Genomic DNA, 18399 nt, shown 5'->3' on the forward strand with positions numbered 1-18399 from the left:
ATAGCAGGTCAGCAACTGGAAGCAGTTAATTCCGTAAATTATCTGGGAGTAGGCATTACGAGTGATTTAAAATGGAATAACCATATTAAATTAATCGTCGGTAAAGCAGATGCCAGACTGAGATTCATTTGAAGAATCCTAAGGAAATGCAATCCGAAAACAAAGGAAGTAGGTTACAGTACACCTGTTCGCCCACTGCTTGAATACAATCACCAGTGTGGGATCCGTATAGATAGAAGAGATAGGGGAGATCCAACGGAGAGCAGCGCGCTTCGTTACAGGATCATTTAGTAATCGCGAAAGAGTTACAGAGATTATGGATAAACTCCAGTGGAAGACCCTGCAAGAGAGACGCTCAGTAGCTCGGTACGGGCTTATGTTGAAAGTTTCGAGAGCATACCTTCAACGAGGAGTCAAGCAGTATACTGCTCCCTCCTACGTATATCTCGCGAAGAGACTATGAGGATAAAATCAAAGAGATTAGAGCTCACACAGAGGCATACCGACAATCTTTCTTTCCACGAACAATACGAGACTGAAATAGAAGGGAGAACCGATAGAGGTATGCAAGGTACCCTCCGCCACACACCGTCAGTTGGCTTGTGGAGTATGGATGTAGATGTAGATGCAGGTATAAAATGATCTAGTACAAAGTGTCGGATGCTCTTTAAAGCTGTTTGCAGATGATGCAGTTGTCTATTACAATGTAGCTACGCCAAGAGATAGTAACAATTTGTAGAATGACCTGTGGAAAATTGATGAATAGTGCAGTCTCTGGCAGTTGACCCTGAACGTAAATATCTGTGACATATTGCGCATACATAGGAAAAGAAATCCGCTACTGTACATCTACACTATAGATGGCAAACCGCTGGAAACAGTATCTACCGTAAGATATCTAAGAGTAACTATCTAAATCGACCTTAAGTGCAATGACCACATAAAACAAATAGTGGGAAAAGTAGACTCAGATTCATACGAAGAATCTTAGATTCTTTACAAGAGAGGCGTTCTGCATCATGGAGAGATTACCTATCGAAATTTCGAAGAGCACTTTCCGGAAAGAGTCCGACAACGTATCATTTCCCCCCACATACGTCTCGCGTAGTGATCTCGAGGAGAAAATGAGAAATCAGAGGCTTACCGACAATCAGTCTTCCCAAGCGCTATTCGCGAGTGGAACAGGGTTGAAGGGCTCAGTTATTGGGACAAAAGTACCCTCCGCCACACACCATTAGGTGGTTTGCGTAGTATGGATGTAGATGTAAATGAGAGACTGCGTGAAGTGATGCTACTCCACGGTAACGCCTGCCCGCATTCTGTTAGACTCACAAAAAACGCTACACGGGAGGTGAGTTGGAAGTCGTTCCGCACCCATCTTATTCTGATATTGCGCCCTCTGATTGTCACCTTTTCCGCTCTCTGTCGAACAGCCTTCAAGAAAATTCCTTTCCGGATAAAAATGTGCGCCGAACATGGCTCGATAAGTTCTTCGCATCAAAACCACGTGATTTCTACAGTCGCGGAGATAAAAAGTTACCTCAGCGTTGGCAGACTGATGTAAATAGTGAAGGAGAATATATTATTGATGGCTAAAGTATATGTTATATGTATCTATTATTTTTATTACACTTATGAGAAAACGCTACGAACTTATCCAACAACCCAATATATTACTAATGGGCTAAAATAATCACCAGATCCAGTTGCAGGTTACCTATCTAACGGCTCCCAAGGGCAACATAAAGTTCGTTTTCAGTATTTCACACAGTTATTGACCGAATTGAAAAATATAAAATGCTGTCATAATCACAGACTAGGAGATACAATCTAATGATAATCTTAACAAAAAATTTCAAGTATTAAATTTAGAAATTATGCACACTACTGGCCATTAAAATTGCTACACCAAGAAGAAATACAGATGATAAACGGGTATTCATTGGACAAATATATTATACTAGAACTGACAGGTGATTACATTTTCACGCAGTTTGGGTGCATTGATCCTGAGAAATCAGTACCCAAAACAACCACCTCTGCCCGTAATAACGGCCTTGATACGCCTGGGCATTGAGTCAAACAGAGCTTGGATGGCGTGTACAGGTACGGCTGCCCATTCAGCTTCAACACGATACCACAGTTCAAGAGTAGTGACTGGCGTATTGTGACGAGCCAGTTGCTCGGCCACCATTGACCAGACGTTTTCAATTGGTGAGTGTTCTGGAAAATGTGCTGACCAGGGCAGCAGTCGAACATTTTCTGTATCCAGAAACGCCCGTACAGGACCTGCAACATGGGGTCGTGCATTATCCTGCTGAAATGTAGGCTTTCGCAGGGATCGAATGAAGAGGAGAGCCACAGGTCGTAACACATCTGAAACGTAACGCCCACTGTTCAAAGTGCCGTCAGTTCGAACAAGAGGTGACCGAGACGTGTAACCAATGGCACCCCATACCATCACGCCGAGTGATATGCCAGTATGGTGATGACAAATACAAGCTTCCAATGTGTGTTCACCGCCATGTCGCCAAACGCGGATGCGACCATCATGATGCTGTAAACAGAACCTGGATTCATGCGAAAAAATGACGTTTTGCCATTCGTGCACCCAGGTTCGTCGTTGAGTACACCATCGCAGGTGCTCCCGTCTGTGATGCAGCGTCAAGGTAACCGCAGCCACGGTCTCCGAGCTGATAGTCCATGCTGCTGCAAATATCGTTGAACTGTTCGTGCACATGGTTGTTGTCTTGCAAACGTCCCCATCTGTTGACTCAGATGAGGTGACTGTCACCTCGACTGCTAGTTATACGAGGCCGTTGGGATCCAGCACGGCGTTCCGTATTACCCTCCTGAACCCACCGATTCCATATTCTGCTAACAGTCATTGGATCTCGACCAATACGAGCAGCAATGTCGCGATACGATAAACCGCAATCGCGATAGGCTACAATCCGACCTTTATCAAAGTCGGAAACGTGATGGTACGCATTTCTCCTCCTTACACGAGGCATCACAACGACGTTTCACCAGGCAACGTCGGTCAACTGCTGTTTGTGTATGAGAAATCGGTTGGAAACTTTCCTCATGTCAGCACGTTGTAGGTGTCGCCACCGGCGCCAACCTTGTGTGAATGCTCTGAAAAGCTAATCACTTGCATATCACAGCATCTTCTTCCTGTCGGTTAAATTTCGCGTCTGTAGCACGTCATCTTCGTGGTGTAGCAGTTTTTATTGGCCAGTAGTGTACTTGCGAGAAGGACGGAGTAACTCCGAGACAGGCCGGAACTTGGCCTGCCCGCGGCCCGCGCACCCTGCATGCGTGAAGTATGGCAGTGGCCAGCCGTTTTGTAGGGTTGTAGGGTCAATTTTCGAGTTGTGATGCGTCCGCAATGCACCAGCCTGCACGGTTAATGGCATCCTCCCAAGTCGTCACGTCTGGAGGAGTGGCTGAGACACGACGTCCAGAATATGGCCGATCGTGGAGCTCAGTTTCTGCACTTCCTGATACTTTGACTCTCTGTAACCATCACCCAACAGAACTGCTATCAACTGTATCATTACCACACAATGCACGCAATCTTTTCTGAATGTTCATCTCGGTTTCTTTCTGCATCACCAAGAATAATAGCTTATGCCTGCAGCTCATCCATTTGCGGCCCGTTTCGTTGCTAGAATGACTCCCCATTCGTCTCTGCTCTGATTTTATAGCGTCTCTCAAACCTTTCGGGTCAAATTGGAACAGGTGGTAGTTTTTTTTTTTTAATAGAGGTGGAGCCCCTCCACGCCCACACCGGCATGATGGCCAACACAAAAGGTCTACTGCCATCTCTGCATAAGGGTTAGTATTCACTAAAGTGAGGTGTCGCAGGATGTGGGTACTGCGATGTTTGCGTACGTCTGGTTAGGATTAACCATTAATACGCGCTCATCTGGAGATAGATTGGTCGAAATCTGACGAAGGGTAGCGGTTTGAAGGGCAGAGGAAAAAAATTGCCAAGGCAAGAGCCAAGGGAAAAAAACCTCTGCGAAAGTTAGGTCGGGCGGCAAGAGCAGTAGCGGTTGTCTTGCTGCCTGCGATAGGTTGTGCAAGGATAGGCTTTGTTAGTAGTGGGTATCATGCATGTCGATACCTTGACGTTGTGCGTTTGTGCTGCTCGGCGGCTGGCGCTGGGTGCTGGTACAGAGTCCTCGTTCAGCGTCCTGCAACCTGCAACAGTTATGTTTGTTATCGGTCTTGCGTCCGATAGGTCATATACCGGAGGCACAGTGTGAGGGAGTGTTGGCAGATTGTTCGTGCGTCTGTGGGCGAGCTCGTCGGTGTCCCTGCTGTGGCCTGTTGGTCGGCTCTAATAGCAGCTGGTAGTTGCCAGTCAGTGTTGCTGATATGCAGGGGCTTACCGACGTTTGTCGCTGTTTGCGTATGTTAGTTTACCATAGGTGGTTATGCCCTAGTTAGCAGTGTCTTTGGTCGCTTGTGTTTCCACCTGTGGTTGTGATCGTAGTTTCCCAGAGTGAGGATGAAAGGATTGTTCGAGTGTCTCGAATTCCTGTATAGTCGTGTGGCGTGTTTCTTGAATACTTCCTTGAGGGTATCAAGGCGGTATTCATGATCCACGGTGCGTGTGTAGCGTGGAGCATTGCTAATGATTCGTAGCACTTTGTTCTGTATGATCTGCAGGCGGCGCAGTCGTGTGGGAGCTGCAGGTGGTAGTGTGCGCATTCCGAATTATATTGAGATAGGGAACCAATGGTCGGAACTGCATATTTGTTGCACACTGAAGAGCCAAAGACACTGGTATACCTGCCTAATATCGTGTAGGGCCACGCAGGCACGCAGAAGTGCCGCAACACAACGTGCCATGGACTCAACTAATGTCTGAAGTAGTGCTGGAGGCAACTGACGCCATGAATCCTGCAGGGCTGTCCATAAATCCGTAAGAATACGAGGAGGTGGAGATGTCTTCTGAACAACACGTTGCAAGGCGTCCCAGATATGCTCCATAATGTTCATGTATGAGGAGTTTGGTAGTCAGCGAAAGTGTTTAAACTCAGAAGAGTGTTCCTGGAGCCACTCCGTAGCAATTCTTGACGTGTGGGGTGTCGCATTGTCCTGCTTGAATTGCCCAAGTCCGTCGGAACGCACATTGGGCATGAATGGATGCGGGTGATCAGACAGGATGCTTACATACATGTCAGAGCCGTATATAGAAGTATCAGGGGTCCCATATCATTCCAATTGCAGACGCCCCACAACATTACAGAGCCTCCACCAGCTTGAACAGTCCCCTACTGACATGCAGGGTCCATGGATTCATGAGGTTGTCTCCATACATCTACACGTCCATCCACTCGGTACAATTTGAAACGAGAATCGTCCGACCAGGCAACATGTTTCCAGGCGTCAACAGTCCAATGTTGGTGTTGACGAGCCTGGGCGAGGAGTAAAGCTTTGCTTCATGCAGTTATAAAGTGTACACGGGTGGTCCTTCGGCTCCGAAAGCCCATACCGATGATGTTTCATTGAATGGTTTGCACGCTGACAATTGTTCAATGATCCCGTTCTTGCAGGATCTTTTTCTGGCTGCAGTAATGTCCGAGATTTGATATTTTACTGGATTCCTGATACTCACGGTACACTCGTGAAATAGTCATACGAGAAAATCCCCACTACATTGTTGTCTCAGAGATGCTTGTCCCATCGCTTGAACGCCGACAATAACACCACGTTCAAGCTCACTTAAATCTTGATAACCTGCCATTGTAGTAGCTGTAACCAATGCAACAACTGCACCAGACACTTGTTGTCTTATATAGGCATTGCTGAGCGCAGCTCCACATTCTGCCTGTTTACATATCTCTGTATTTGAATATGCATGCCTATAACAGTTTCTTCAGCGCTTCAATGACATATACAGCATACACCACATAACAATAACATAGCTCAAAGTAATTATTCAAAATGATGACTGCCAGTCTTAGTGCATGCTTGGACACAGTGCATTAAGTTCTGCTGCATTCTATCAAAGATTCCTGGTGTCTGCTGTATCACGAGACAGGCAGCTTGAACCTTGCAAACAGGTCTCCATCTGTTTATATGGAGGTTTCATACACCAACATCTTAAAATAACTCCAGCGAAAAAAAGTCCAGAGTTGTGAGATATGATGATTGTGCTGGCCATGAGACAGGACCTCCTTTTCCAATCCAACAATGAGGGTACATGTCATTCATGCACTAGCAAACGTTAACATCAAATTAGACTGGTGCACAATTGTTTTGAAACCACATTCTTTTGCAGACAACAAGGTATACAGTCTCCAAGAACTGTGACAGCACATCTCACAGGAACACCAGATAATGTGAACCAGTCCGGAAAGCAGCAAATAAGGTCCTATTAGGTGATCTTGGACAATACCCTCCCTTACATTGACAGAGATTTGGGTGGCGTGGAGTTTGTCCTCACTCCAGAATGCTTGCACACATTCTTTATTACAGGAGTATGATACCCATTCCACCAATATTCTACACACTGTATACTTTGAAGTGCAAATTACATGAACAAGTTGATGAGTGTTCATTGTTGGGTAGTTGGTCATATGATGCAGTATGATCTCCTCAAAGCCTGGTGCTCAGACATGTCTTTTGTGGGAACATTGGCTGGCTCTCTGTGATGTGAATGATCCCATTCTCATAATACAGTATCCATGAAGATAAACTTCTCAAAATTAGGATGATGCCTATTGGGAAAGCATACTCTATACATTCATGCCACTTTACAGGGACTACATCCTGCCACACCACATGTCTCCAAACTCTCATGAAAAGTAATATTCCACCTTTTACTACATGTTATGTGCTGTACACAGTAACACACCTCACGATGGACACATCACAAGCTGAGACCTGAGTTTCTCCTAGCGTATACAATTTTCAAACAACTTACAGGAATTCAGCCAGGTAATATTTACAGCGACCACCCATATTTCAGTGGGTGTACACCCCGCAATTCTCAAGGCACAAACTGTAATTGACAGGCGATGTACAAGCAAATTTAAAACTGCAGTTCTTGGAGTACTTCAGGAAAGATAACACACATACACTGAACAGTAGTACCACCAAAGGTGACCAAAGTCAGAGGTATCGATGGTGAAAGACTACAGACTAGCAGGTGAGGTAACATTGACTCTGTCCCTCTGTTTTTTTGACAAGGGAGAGAGTAGGATTCAAGGAGAGTTTAAACAGAAACCTCCATCCCTGTTTACAAGGTTGCTCACTAATTTAATCTCAACAGCTTCCTTAACACTGTCCCAATAGATGGACGTGCATGCCAATCTCTTGGTATTGTTATGTAACATAGGGTGACCAGTACCCAAACAGGAACAGAGGAGGCTTGGAGGAACGCATATCATGTGTTGACTAGAGCTCGTCCACCCAAGAGTAATGTAACAGCAGCAGAGAGGGCTGCTTTATGCTCTCTCAAAGTTGATCCTGACATTGTTACTTTACCTAAGACAAGAGCAATGCCACCATTGTTTTAAACAAACAGGATTATGCACAAAAGATGCAATGTTTATTATCTGACTTGCAGGATCGATGCTGACCCCATGAAAAGTGTTGAGAAAAAGACCAATAACCTCCTGAAGAAAAGTGATTTGTCACTGGACACTATCAAGAGTCTTAACACCTGTAGTGCTGTTCCCCATAGGTTATATGCCCTTCTGAAGGTAAACAAGGAAGGGGTTCTTTTCTGTCCTATATTGAGCAATATCAGTGCTCCGACATATTGTGTAGCCAAGCATCTTACTTCTCTGTTAGCCCACACATTGGTCGGTGCGAACATCATATCAGGAACTCACCTTATTTCTTACATTGTTTGCAGGGAATGTGGTTGAAAGACTCTGATATTTTAGTAAGTTTTGATGTGCTCTCTCTCTCTTCACTCATGTTACTCTATCTGATTTGTTGTAGTTGACTGAGGTTAGGTGTGCAGTTGAATTAACTGATCTCTTTTGACATGTAGTGACATGTACATGCACTTACTTTTTATTCAATGACCAGTATTACAAGCAGACATATGGAGTTGTGATGGGTAGCCCGTTGTCTCCTGTGATTGCAAATTTGTTTATGGAAAACTTTGAGGAATGTTCATTGGAATTGGTGCCTTTGAAACCCACCTGTTTCTTCAGATATGTTGAAGATACTTTTGTTGTTTGGCTTCATGGTAAGGAGAATTTGAATGCCTTTTTAGAACATCTGAATTCGATCCACCTGAATACTTATTTTATGATGGAAGTGGAAAAGGATGGTTGCCCTCCCTTTCTTGATGTTTTGGTTAGGAGGAAGGTTGATGAATCATTGGAACATGCAGTTTACCAGAAACTTACCCACACTGACTTGTATTTACAGGCTAATAGTTGTCACCGGCTCCACATGAAGGGGTACTTCATACCTTATTACACAGGGGGCATGTCATTTCCGACACTGAGACTTTGCCAGCTGAGCTGGCCCATCATGAAGCCACATTTCAGCAGAATGGTTATAGTAGAAGACAGATTCAACATGCATTGTGTTACTGACCAACCATGCATAGGGTGACTGGTGATAATACTGAGTTGATACCTAAGTCTACTGCTATTTTGTCTTACGCAGAAAGCAGTTCCAACAAGATCAGTCATATTTTATGGAAATATGATGTGAAATGTGTTTTCTGACCTCCATCTAAAATTAGAGTGCTTTTGGGTTCTCTTAAGGATGATCTTGGTTTGTGTAAGGTGAGTGTATATCGCACTCCTTGTAGCTGTGGCATGGCATACATTGGTCAGCCTATCAGGACTGTGGAGGACCTCTGTACTGAGCGTAAACAGCAAAAACGATTACAGCAGCCAAGTAGATCTGCTATTGCTGACCATTGTTTGGCTACTGGTCTCCCAATGTTATATAACAATACAGAGATACTGGCATGCACGTCCAGCTATTGTAACAGTGTTATTAAGGAAACTGTTAAGATTAAATTAGTGAGTAACCATACAAACAGGGATGGAGGTTTTTGTTTAAACTCTGTTTGGAATCTTGCTCTCTCCTTTGTCAAAAACAGATGGACAGAGTCAATGTTACCTCACCTACTAGTTTGTAGTCTTTCACTATTGATACCTCTGACTTTGGTCATCTTCGGTGGCACTAGTGTGCAGTGTGGGTATGTGTTATCTTTCCTGAATTACTCCAAGAACCAAGGTTTTAAATTTGTTGTACATTGACTGCCCACTGCAGTTTGTGCCTTGAAAATGGCAGGGTGTACTCCCTCTGAAAAATCAGCTGTCACTGTACATATTACCTGGCTGAATTCCCATAAGTTGTTTGGACATCACAAGCTGACTGGTGCAATGAACAACTGACACCAGAGATAGTACTACTGCTAGTAGTAGTAGTAATAGTAGTAGTAGTTGTAGTAGTAGCAGTAGTTTATTCATCCAGCAACAAAGTACATTGTATGGATTTTGTCAAAGAACATAGTATAACAAAAATAAGATAAGGGTGTACAGTTTCCTACATAATACAACAGTTCATTATACCCATCACAATACTTTTGGGCAATACAGCTTTGATTACTGTAATAATATAAAAGTATGAGAAGGATCTTTTACATGAAATACATTACAAGTAAATAAGTAATTTAACACTTTTGTTCGGGACCCTTTACATAAAATACATTACAAGTAAATAATTCATTTAACACTTTTGTTCAGAAAAATTAACATTGAGGCTGTGACAAGCATTTGATTTATGGTGCTATTAATATACAGTAAATGAATGTAGTTACTTGCTACAAGGTTACTGCAGATATTCATTTACACTGTAATAGCAGTTTGTCATTAAGAATTTAAATATTGCTTCCTTGAATATAGATAACGTTTTTATTTCTTTTAGCTGAGTTGGAAGTTTGTTGTACAAAATATTACCCTCAAGGTTCTTTTGTTTTTGTGTTAAAGCCTTGTTTACTCTTTTTATGTGGGTGTCATTGCACGTTCTTGTATTGTACAAGTGAAGATCTGAGTTGGTTTTGTAATTATCAATGTTTATTTCTATATTAACAACTCTTTTTTTATGTAGAGGCATGGTAAGGGTAGAATATTTAGGTATTGAAATAACTGTTTGGATGGTGTTAGCCTTTTACTGTTTGAAATTATTCTAACAGCTCGTTTTTGTAAGGTGAATATGGTTTTCATGTTTGCCTTATTATGACCCCAGAGGGTTAGGCCATAGGTGATAGCAGAATAGATGTAAGCAAAGTAAACAGTTCTGCTACACTCTCTACTACACACAGTACTAATTATACATAATGTAAAACAAGCAGAGCTTAACTTGTTAGTGAGGTAGAGAATGTGGGCTTTCCAGTCTAAATTTTCATCAATTTGCACACCTAATAATTTTGTTTATTTTGAATTTTCAGGTTCACATCATGATGAGACGTTGTTTTCCTGTAAAGTATATAATTAGGTTTTGAAATATTTAAGGTTAGCCTGTTCTGTTCAAACCAGTTTTGTATGTATTCAAAACCCTGGTTGCAGATGTTGGCAATACCCTATTTATGTCTGTCACAACAATATTTTTTATCATCAGCATACCACTGATTGGGATCTTGATATCAGTAATGTATATAAGAAATAAGAGAGGTACTCTGATTGGTACAGTCTGCATGTCTGATCTGAACACAATGCTTTAGTTTCCATTGTTTGCTGAGGTAATTTCTACTGCCTGTTTTCTACTGTAGAGATATGACTGAAACCATTTTAATGCAACTCCTCATATACCTATAGCTTCTAGTTTGTCTAGCAAGATACCATGATCAACAGTATCAAATGCCTTCGATAAGTCCAAGTTTATTCCTACTGTACTGTTATTTCTGTCAAGTCCTATTACAATGTTTTCGATGAATTGGGTAATTGCTGTTTTTGTACTCATGCCTTTGCAAAAACCATGTTAGATTACAGACAAGATATTGAATTTTTTGAGGTAATTTGTAATTACATTTTTCATTACAGTCTCTACTATTTTTGAAAATACAGATAACAAAGCAATTGGTCTATAGTTTCCTACTTCATATATATTACCCTTTGTATACACTGGCTTTATTTTTGAAATTTTAATCTTTGTGGGAACGCTCCTTCTGTTAATGATATGTTTTAGATATGTGAGAGTGGTTCTGCTATGACAATAGCACATTTAATTATGACTGTACCTGGTACCGTGTCAATTACAGAGGACATTTTATTCTTCATTGTTTTTATTATCTTAAGAACTTCTAATTTATTTGTGGGACATAGCAATATTGAATTACCACTTTGCTCTCTTTGAACTGTGGTACTACTATTACTAGCAAAATTTTTACTCAGATTGACTGGATTGTTTATGAAATAGTCATTTATGTAATTTGCTAGGGTACCACTTCTGAGTAACACACCATGATCATCTTTTAATACAATGTCATCTTGCTTTTTAACACTTTTGTTTTTTTTCCTTTTTTACTATATTCCAATTGCTTTCGACTTGTTTGCTGTCCCTATGATTACTTTGTCATTGTGCATTGTCCTGGTTGTTTTAATTACTTTCTTATAAATTTTCTTGTATGTCTCAACATATTCTGCAAAGTGATCACCTTGGTTGTCTTTTCTCAGTTGATTGAGAAGTTTTATCTTTTGACTGGATACTCTGATAGCAGGTGTTATACACTAGCTGCTGTTTCTTGGAATGACATTAATTCTTGTCAGTTTTTTTGGGAAACACATCTCAAATATGGACATGAAAGTATTATAAAATGCATTGAATGATTCATCAGTTGATGATTTTGAGTACACATCTTCCCAGGTTTCTTTTGCTAAGGACTGGATAAAAATACTAACCTTTTCTGGGTAGAAGTGCCTTTTATATTCCCACTTGTACTTAAACTACCACAGGTACAGAAGAATTTATGCATGTTAGTAGTGTGTTGTGGTCTGAAAGACCTAAGTTTACATTTTGTGCCTCAGTAACATCATTTTTTATATTTGTAAAGATATTATCTAATAGGGATGAAGATGACTCTGTTATTCTAGTGGGGTCTGTGAAGAGTGGTTTCATGTGAAAGCTGTTTAGGATACTCAAAAGCTGTCTTTTTTCTTCATTTTCAGTTATCTGGTTGATGTTAATAGTAATAAGTTCACTTCACTGTTATACAAAATGTTTAGCGGTGTGCATGCAGTGTAGCTCATACTTATTGTTCAAACCAATGATCGCCAGTCTCAGTGCATATATTGCAATGGCACCTGCAGTTCTGCCACACTCTCATGAAGATCCCAGGTGTCTGTTGTACACTGAAACAGGCAATGAATGATTAACAGTGTACAGCCCTGACCACAAAACAGACATACGGTACATTACTTAGCTCATAACATGTGTTATGATGCCAGTGTGATACACACAATCATCACATTACACACATGTTATGAGCTAAGTAATGTACCGTATGTCTGTTTTGTGGTCAGGGCTGTACACTGTTAATCATTCCTTGCCTGTTTCAGTGTACAACAGACACCTGGGATCTTCATGAGAGTGTGGCAGAACTGCAGGTGCCATTGCAATATATGCACTGAGACTGGCGATCGTTGGTTTGAACAATAAGTATGAGCTACATTGTTTTTATGCGGTATATGCTGTGCATGTCCATAACACAATAAATATGCATTTCCGGTCATTGGTTCTCTATCTCGATATAGTCAGTTGTGGACCCACTATCGCCTGTTTCAGTTTGACCCAAAAGGTTTGATGCACCCTGAATACTTTTCTTACTGTGTCACATGCCTACAATGCGACCAGGTGGAATTCAGTCTCGCGATAAATCAGAATGTGCAGGCTCACCAGTGCAGGTGTACCTTAGGTAATCTGTGTTAGCTGCCTAACTTTGTTTATGTCTCAGAGAAATCTGTATGTCTAGAGGGTCAAGTGGGTAAGTGTCAGATTAAAAATCCATAGGTCCAGGATTCAATCCACAATAGGTCAGATTATTTTTTCTAATACTTATTGCATATTTTATTACTGGCAATGATAAATGATGAGTTGTACCACCAGTCCATCTGCAACTGGCAAAACAAACCAATTCAGAAACTGGAGGAAGACAAGGCCATGCCATGCCATGCTATAATCCATATGGTGTAAAATGATTCCTACTAGTCATAGTGGACTTCTCACAGCTGCTTCGTGTGTCTACCATGGTCAATCATGCAAAATGATTTTGCTTACATTTCTATGACAATGCCTCAGCACTGCAGCTGGTCAGATCGATTATAGCATTCAAGTAGTACTGACAGCAGCTGTTTGCACTTTGCACTTGAAAGCTGGCAAAAGAGCCGCAAGTTGCCAGAGATCTTATCTTGCCACACAGCATATAGCAAAATGCTGTGGTGATCAAATCAACCTTTTTGGTGACAGTTTTACTTTACCAGACAATTCTGTTCTCTTACAGGAAGGTCTGTGTCGACGCCCAAGGGAATCAAATAGGCAACTACAGCATCTCGATGTCCAGTGAACTTGCTGTCAACATGGACTGTAGTAAGTCATCACTTTACATGTGTGACATCATCAGAAAATATATGCTACTGGTGCAATAACTGTTAAATTTTTGAACTAGACCATCTATTTATTTGTGCTACATAAGGTTCTTGACACCCGATGAGACTCTAGTAACACTCACTAAATGATAGTGTCAGACATTGTTACTCCATGTGTGTATGAATATCCATGTGAAAGTAATCCATTACATCAAACCCATTTACCGAAGCATTGGCAACAACTACAGGTTTAAATAATATTAATTGCAATGCAATTAATACAGTTCTTATCAGTTTTTAATGATTTTTTAAGATATACATTTTCTGTTATGACATAACGTATGTAGTCCCATATATATTATAAATGCAAACATTTGTGTGTATGTTTGTTACTCCTTCACTGGACAAATTTGGAAGAAATTTGGAATGGAATTAGCTTATACCCTGAATTAATATAAAGGCTACTTTTAAAAGTGTGTAGTATAAGATATTTATTGATTTGAAGAATATAATATGAACTGTAGAACAATAATTACTCTTAGAAAAAGCTATTTATTCTTTGATTTAAAGAATATAATACAAAATGTGGAACATTAATTACTCTTAAAAAAGGTATTTACTCTTTGACTTTTGAACTTTATCATATTTGCAAAAATGCCTTGTAATCCATACTTTCATACAAGCCTACTGCATTTTATCTGCTGAGTGTCATATATATCTTATAGCTTCCGAGAATCTTGAAGACTCACAACGATGGTGTCACTTAAATGCGGTATGGCAGAGAGACATAATGTAGAATGTGATAGGCTTTTAGTGAGTCTGGCTTTTATTAAGATATACAAGCATATCTGATGGTAACAGGCACACACGTGAGGGCAGATCACGTCGTTGCACGTACAAATATTACATAAGCTGCGCTGCATGGAACTAGAAATCACTAATTTTCTTCTTCATCGAGTTACTGTGTTTGTTACTCCTTCACAATTAAGTGACTGGAGAGATTTGGATGAATTTTGTGATAGAGATAGCCTGTTCCCTGAATTAACACATTAGGCTACGTTTTATTCCAACAAAAATCACTGTTCATGTGGGACTGTCAATGTGACTAATGTTCACATGCAGTGGGTAACGTGAATAAAAAGTCATCTATGAAAATTAACTATAATCCCAACAAACTTGCCCCTCCAGTTCAAATGCTTGCAGTTCTCTTCGAAAATGACCTTTTTGACCACTATAAATAAGACTTGAGGACAAACATTAAAACAGGCAGGTATTCATCTGGGCACACCATGTTTTTCACACAGACAACCCTACATTGGCTGCTCGCCTATACTGATAGCCAGAAATCCCTGCATATACGCAGAGAAGTCTCAGGATTTTGTTTACAGAGACATGTTATAATAGATTTCTAGCCATTGATACACACCAACACATTTATGATCTTTTCCATGCTAGGCATGTCACAAACAGTCATTAAATTATTTACTCATTTTCTTGGAACATATTGTAATTTTCTACTCGGTTGTGTAAAAATTTTTTCCTTAAGTAAATGATTGAGTTGTGAGCAATGTGCAAGGCCAATTCACACTGGCCATCCCATCACATCATGGCAACATCAAGGGTTCTCAGGAAGAAAGTTTTGGCAGATAATGTCATCCATCCATTGTTGGTCACATGACATCCAAGATCATTTCCTGGCGATACATGACCATGCAGTGATCTTCAAGAAAAAGTACTGTGTGTAGAATCAAACTGATTAGTAGGTGAAATCTATTTGTATGCTGTCAGGCATTTGTAATGTTTCATAAAGAAATGGACTGATGGACTGGAATCTTCAGACACTGCACTTGTGGAAAAAAGTTATGTTTGTAAAGTAGGCATCGAGTAATGTCTTAGAATTGTTTTGTTTAAATATGTGTTTGCAGCAGAATTATTTATTGTGAAGTAACTCTCTGGATTGTGTGAAACAGTTTTGCAAGCATTAGCAGTCAATATTTATCTAGTTTCATTAGCTAATACCAGTACAAGTGGGGCACTTGATTGACTTGAACTATTAATAGCCAAACACAAGACACAAAGGAAACCTATAAATCTTGAAGTGAAAGGTATTGAGTCAGATATGGCTATCACAAAAAAATTGCACATTAAATAAACCAGTTTTTCATGGAATGTGATGGCAGCTCATAACACTGTGTTCCTTTTAGTAATTTTGGGTGCAATTTGATGTAACAAAGGAAAAAAACTACTGCTTTAACTTTCTAAAATAGTTGTAAAATCAGATACCTCTTCCTCAAGTTCCTTGTATAGTTGTCAAATTTCCCACTTGTACCATGTAATGACATTTTTTGGGCCTACACTCTTTTTTGTGTTATTTTTCACTTGTTTCTTCCTTCTCTAATATACAAGCTATCCCTGCAAGCTACAAACATTTGAGTCCAATAAATGTCATTTTTGTACAAATGTAGACTCCAGCATTCACATATACAAGCTACCACATTGTTTTATGCACTTCATGCATAAAAACAATTGAAAATCATCTTGTAAAAATTGCAATTGTTACGAAGAAATATAGTTGAGGACAGCTATGCAAGTTGAGATCACATGACTTGAATTTATTTGACGTGCCATTCTGTGACAGACAATGTGAATACACCTTGATGTGACAATGCCATGATGTGATGGTGACATGATGGCCAGTGTGAAATGGCCTGGATTCTATCAGCTTCTCCCATCATCTCAATTTTCTGGCCTTCAATTGGCTCATGCCTCAATATCTCCAAGAGATAACTATTGTGGTGGCACATACATGTGTATAGTGAATTTTGGCACTAGCATTTCTTTATAAAGAACTCTTGAACCATGGGTAGCACCTAGTTTTTGTAATAAAATAATATTGATGTCTCAAAGCATGCACCTCTGGGGTGTGAGTACTCTGAAGTGATTGGTTTTGTTTTAATGTCAAAACAGTGAACTATGGTTTAATTTTATAGTATTTCCTTGTAGCCCCAACCTGCCATTTGTAGAGCCAGATCTTTAATCCTTCTGCTGTCCAGATGGTTAATCACCTTTCCCCAACTCCAGAGGCCTGGGAAAAACTTCCAACTTCCTGTCACTGGGTGTTTGCTAGCTGGCAGCCTCGAGCTAACGTGGGCAGCTCATCCAGCTATCCTAGACTCATTCCCTTGGCCGACCCAATACTTAAGCACCAAGCTTCCAGTAATTCTGCTTGGCTGATGTTTCTCCAACACATATGTTATGTTACAAGTGACATCCCATTCATTGTAAGTAGTATCTCTACTCTGGTGGCAAGTTGTTGTTCAAGAAGCACTAAGCACTGTAGTATTTGGTTGCCAATTAGTATTGCAGTGGGCAGCCAAAAATGATGTTTTTGATGCCATTCTCCATGCCACAGTCACAAAGGGGTGAGGCAGTCAGTTGTAGCTGATATAAGTGCAGCCAGAAATGTCTGTGGTTAAAGTGGAGGTGGATTATTGTGGCCATAAACTCTCTGTGGCACATGACAATGGTAGACCATGGTCATGCATCAATGCTTGGTGCTATAACTCCACAAACTCTTCCCCTATGTTGGTACAATAGGTGCCTCTTACTATTCTGCGAGTTCTGATCTACTGCTGCACATACTGGAGGTCTGTGCAAAGAACAAGTTCATACTGTTTGTCCCATGGTGGATAGTACTCTTATGACATTTCTCACTGTTATTCTGTAAGTTGGCAGTACCATTACTAATGGTGTAAGGAATGCCCTACTGACAGCAGCATACTACAGGCTAGTGAAATGTGCCCACAATACCAGTTCAAAATGGCTGCCCCACTTGCCACATGCACCAAGGAAGAACAGTAGTCTGTCATGTTTTCTGAGCAGTGAAGTTACGAAACCTACTGAAATTTTCATCAGTGGATGAAAGTCCACTATGATGAAGCATGTCTGTCACTGCATAAGTGTATGAGTGGAAGAGAAAGTTCAGAAATCGTGTAACTTTTGTGAGAGACACTCAGCACCCAGGTCAAGCACACCACTTTGTGACACCAGAGTCTACTGCAGCAGTTGAATCCAATGTGGTGGGAAATTGCCATGTGACAGTCAATGAAATAGCCACAGATCTGAACATTAGTCATGGTTCAGCACACCACATCATTCATGAAGTGCTTAAGTTTCGCAAAGTGTCTGCAAGATGGGTTCCATGGCAGCAGCTCGCTCAGGAAGAGAAAGAGCAATGTGTTGACATCTGTGAAGATTTTTTGTGATGCTTGGAAGCAGAAGGTGATAGCTTCTCCATAAGAATTGTTACAAAAGGCGAAACCTGGGTGCACTATCACCACCTGAAACAAAGAGAGCATGCCAGGAATGGCACCATTCCTCAACACCAACCCCAAACAGTTCTGGATGCAGCCATCTGCTGGGAAGCTTTTGCTGACTCACTTTTGGGGTGAACAAGGCATTGTCTTGAAACACTGCATGATCAGGGGAAACACCATCACTAGTGCATCATATTCCAATACAATAAAAAATCAGCTTCACCCTGCAATAAGATCAACACTACCATTGACTTGCCCATGCAATACTTGCAACCATTGATTACCTGCACTTTAATACTCTTCCACATCCACCGTACTCATCAGATCTTGCACCATGTGATTACCACATTTTTGGACCACTCAAAGAGGTGATATGAGGAAAGAAATTTCATTTCTGTGAAGAGTTGCAGCAGGCAGCTCAAGAGTGGCTACAAACATGACCAAAAGATTTATTTTTTTTCCCAGAATAATCCATGCACTTCCTAATCACTGGAGAAGTGTGT

At 40.8% G+C, this 18399-nt stretch overlaps 1 protein-coding gene across 1 annotated transcript in view; it reads left to right on the forward strand.

Moving 5' to 3' along the window:
• LOC126095186 (uncharacterized) overlaps nucleotides 1-18399 on the forward strand; it is a 207868-nt gene that overhangs the window by 152724 nt on the left and 36745 nt on the right. The window contains exon 9 of the mRNA XM_049909919.1: nucleotides 13496-13581. Coding sequence (XP_049765876.1) covers nucleotides 13496-13581 — 86 coding nt within the window. The remainder of the gene's footprint in view (nucleotides 1-13495; nucleotides 13582-18399) is intronic.

Source organism: Schistocerca cancellata, chromosome 8 (assembly GCF_023864275.1).
Source record: "Schistocerca cancellata isolate TAMUIC-IGC-003103 chromosome 8, iqSchCanc2.1, whole genome shotgun sequence".
NCBI classification, from domain to species: Eukaryota; Metazoa; Arthropoda; class Insecta; order Orthoptera; family Acrididae; genus Schistocerca; species Schistocerca cancellata.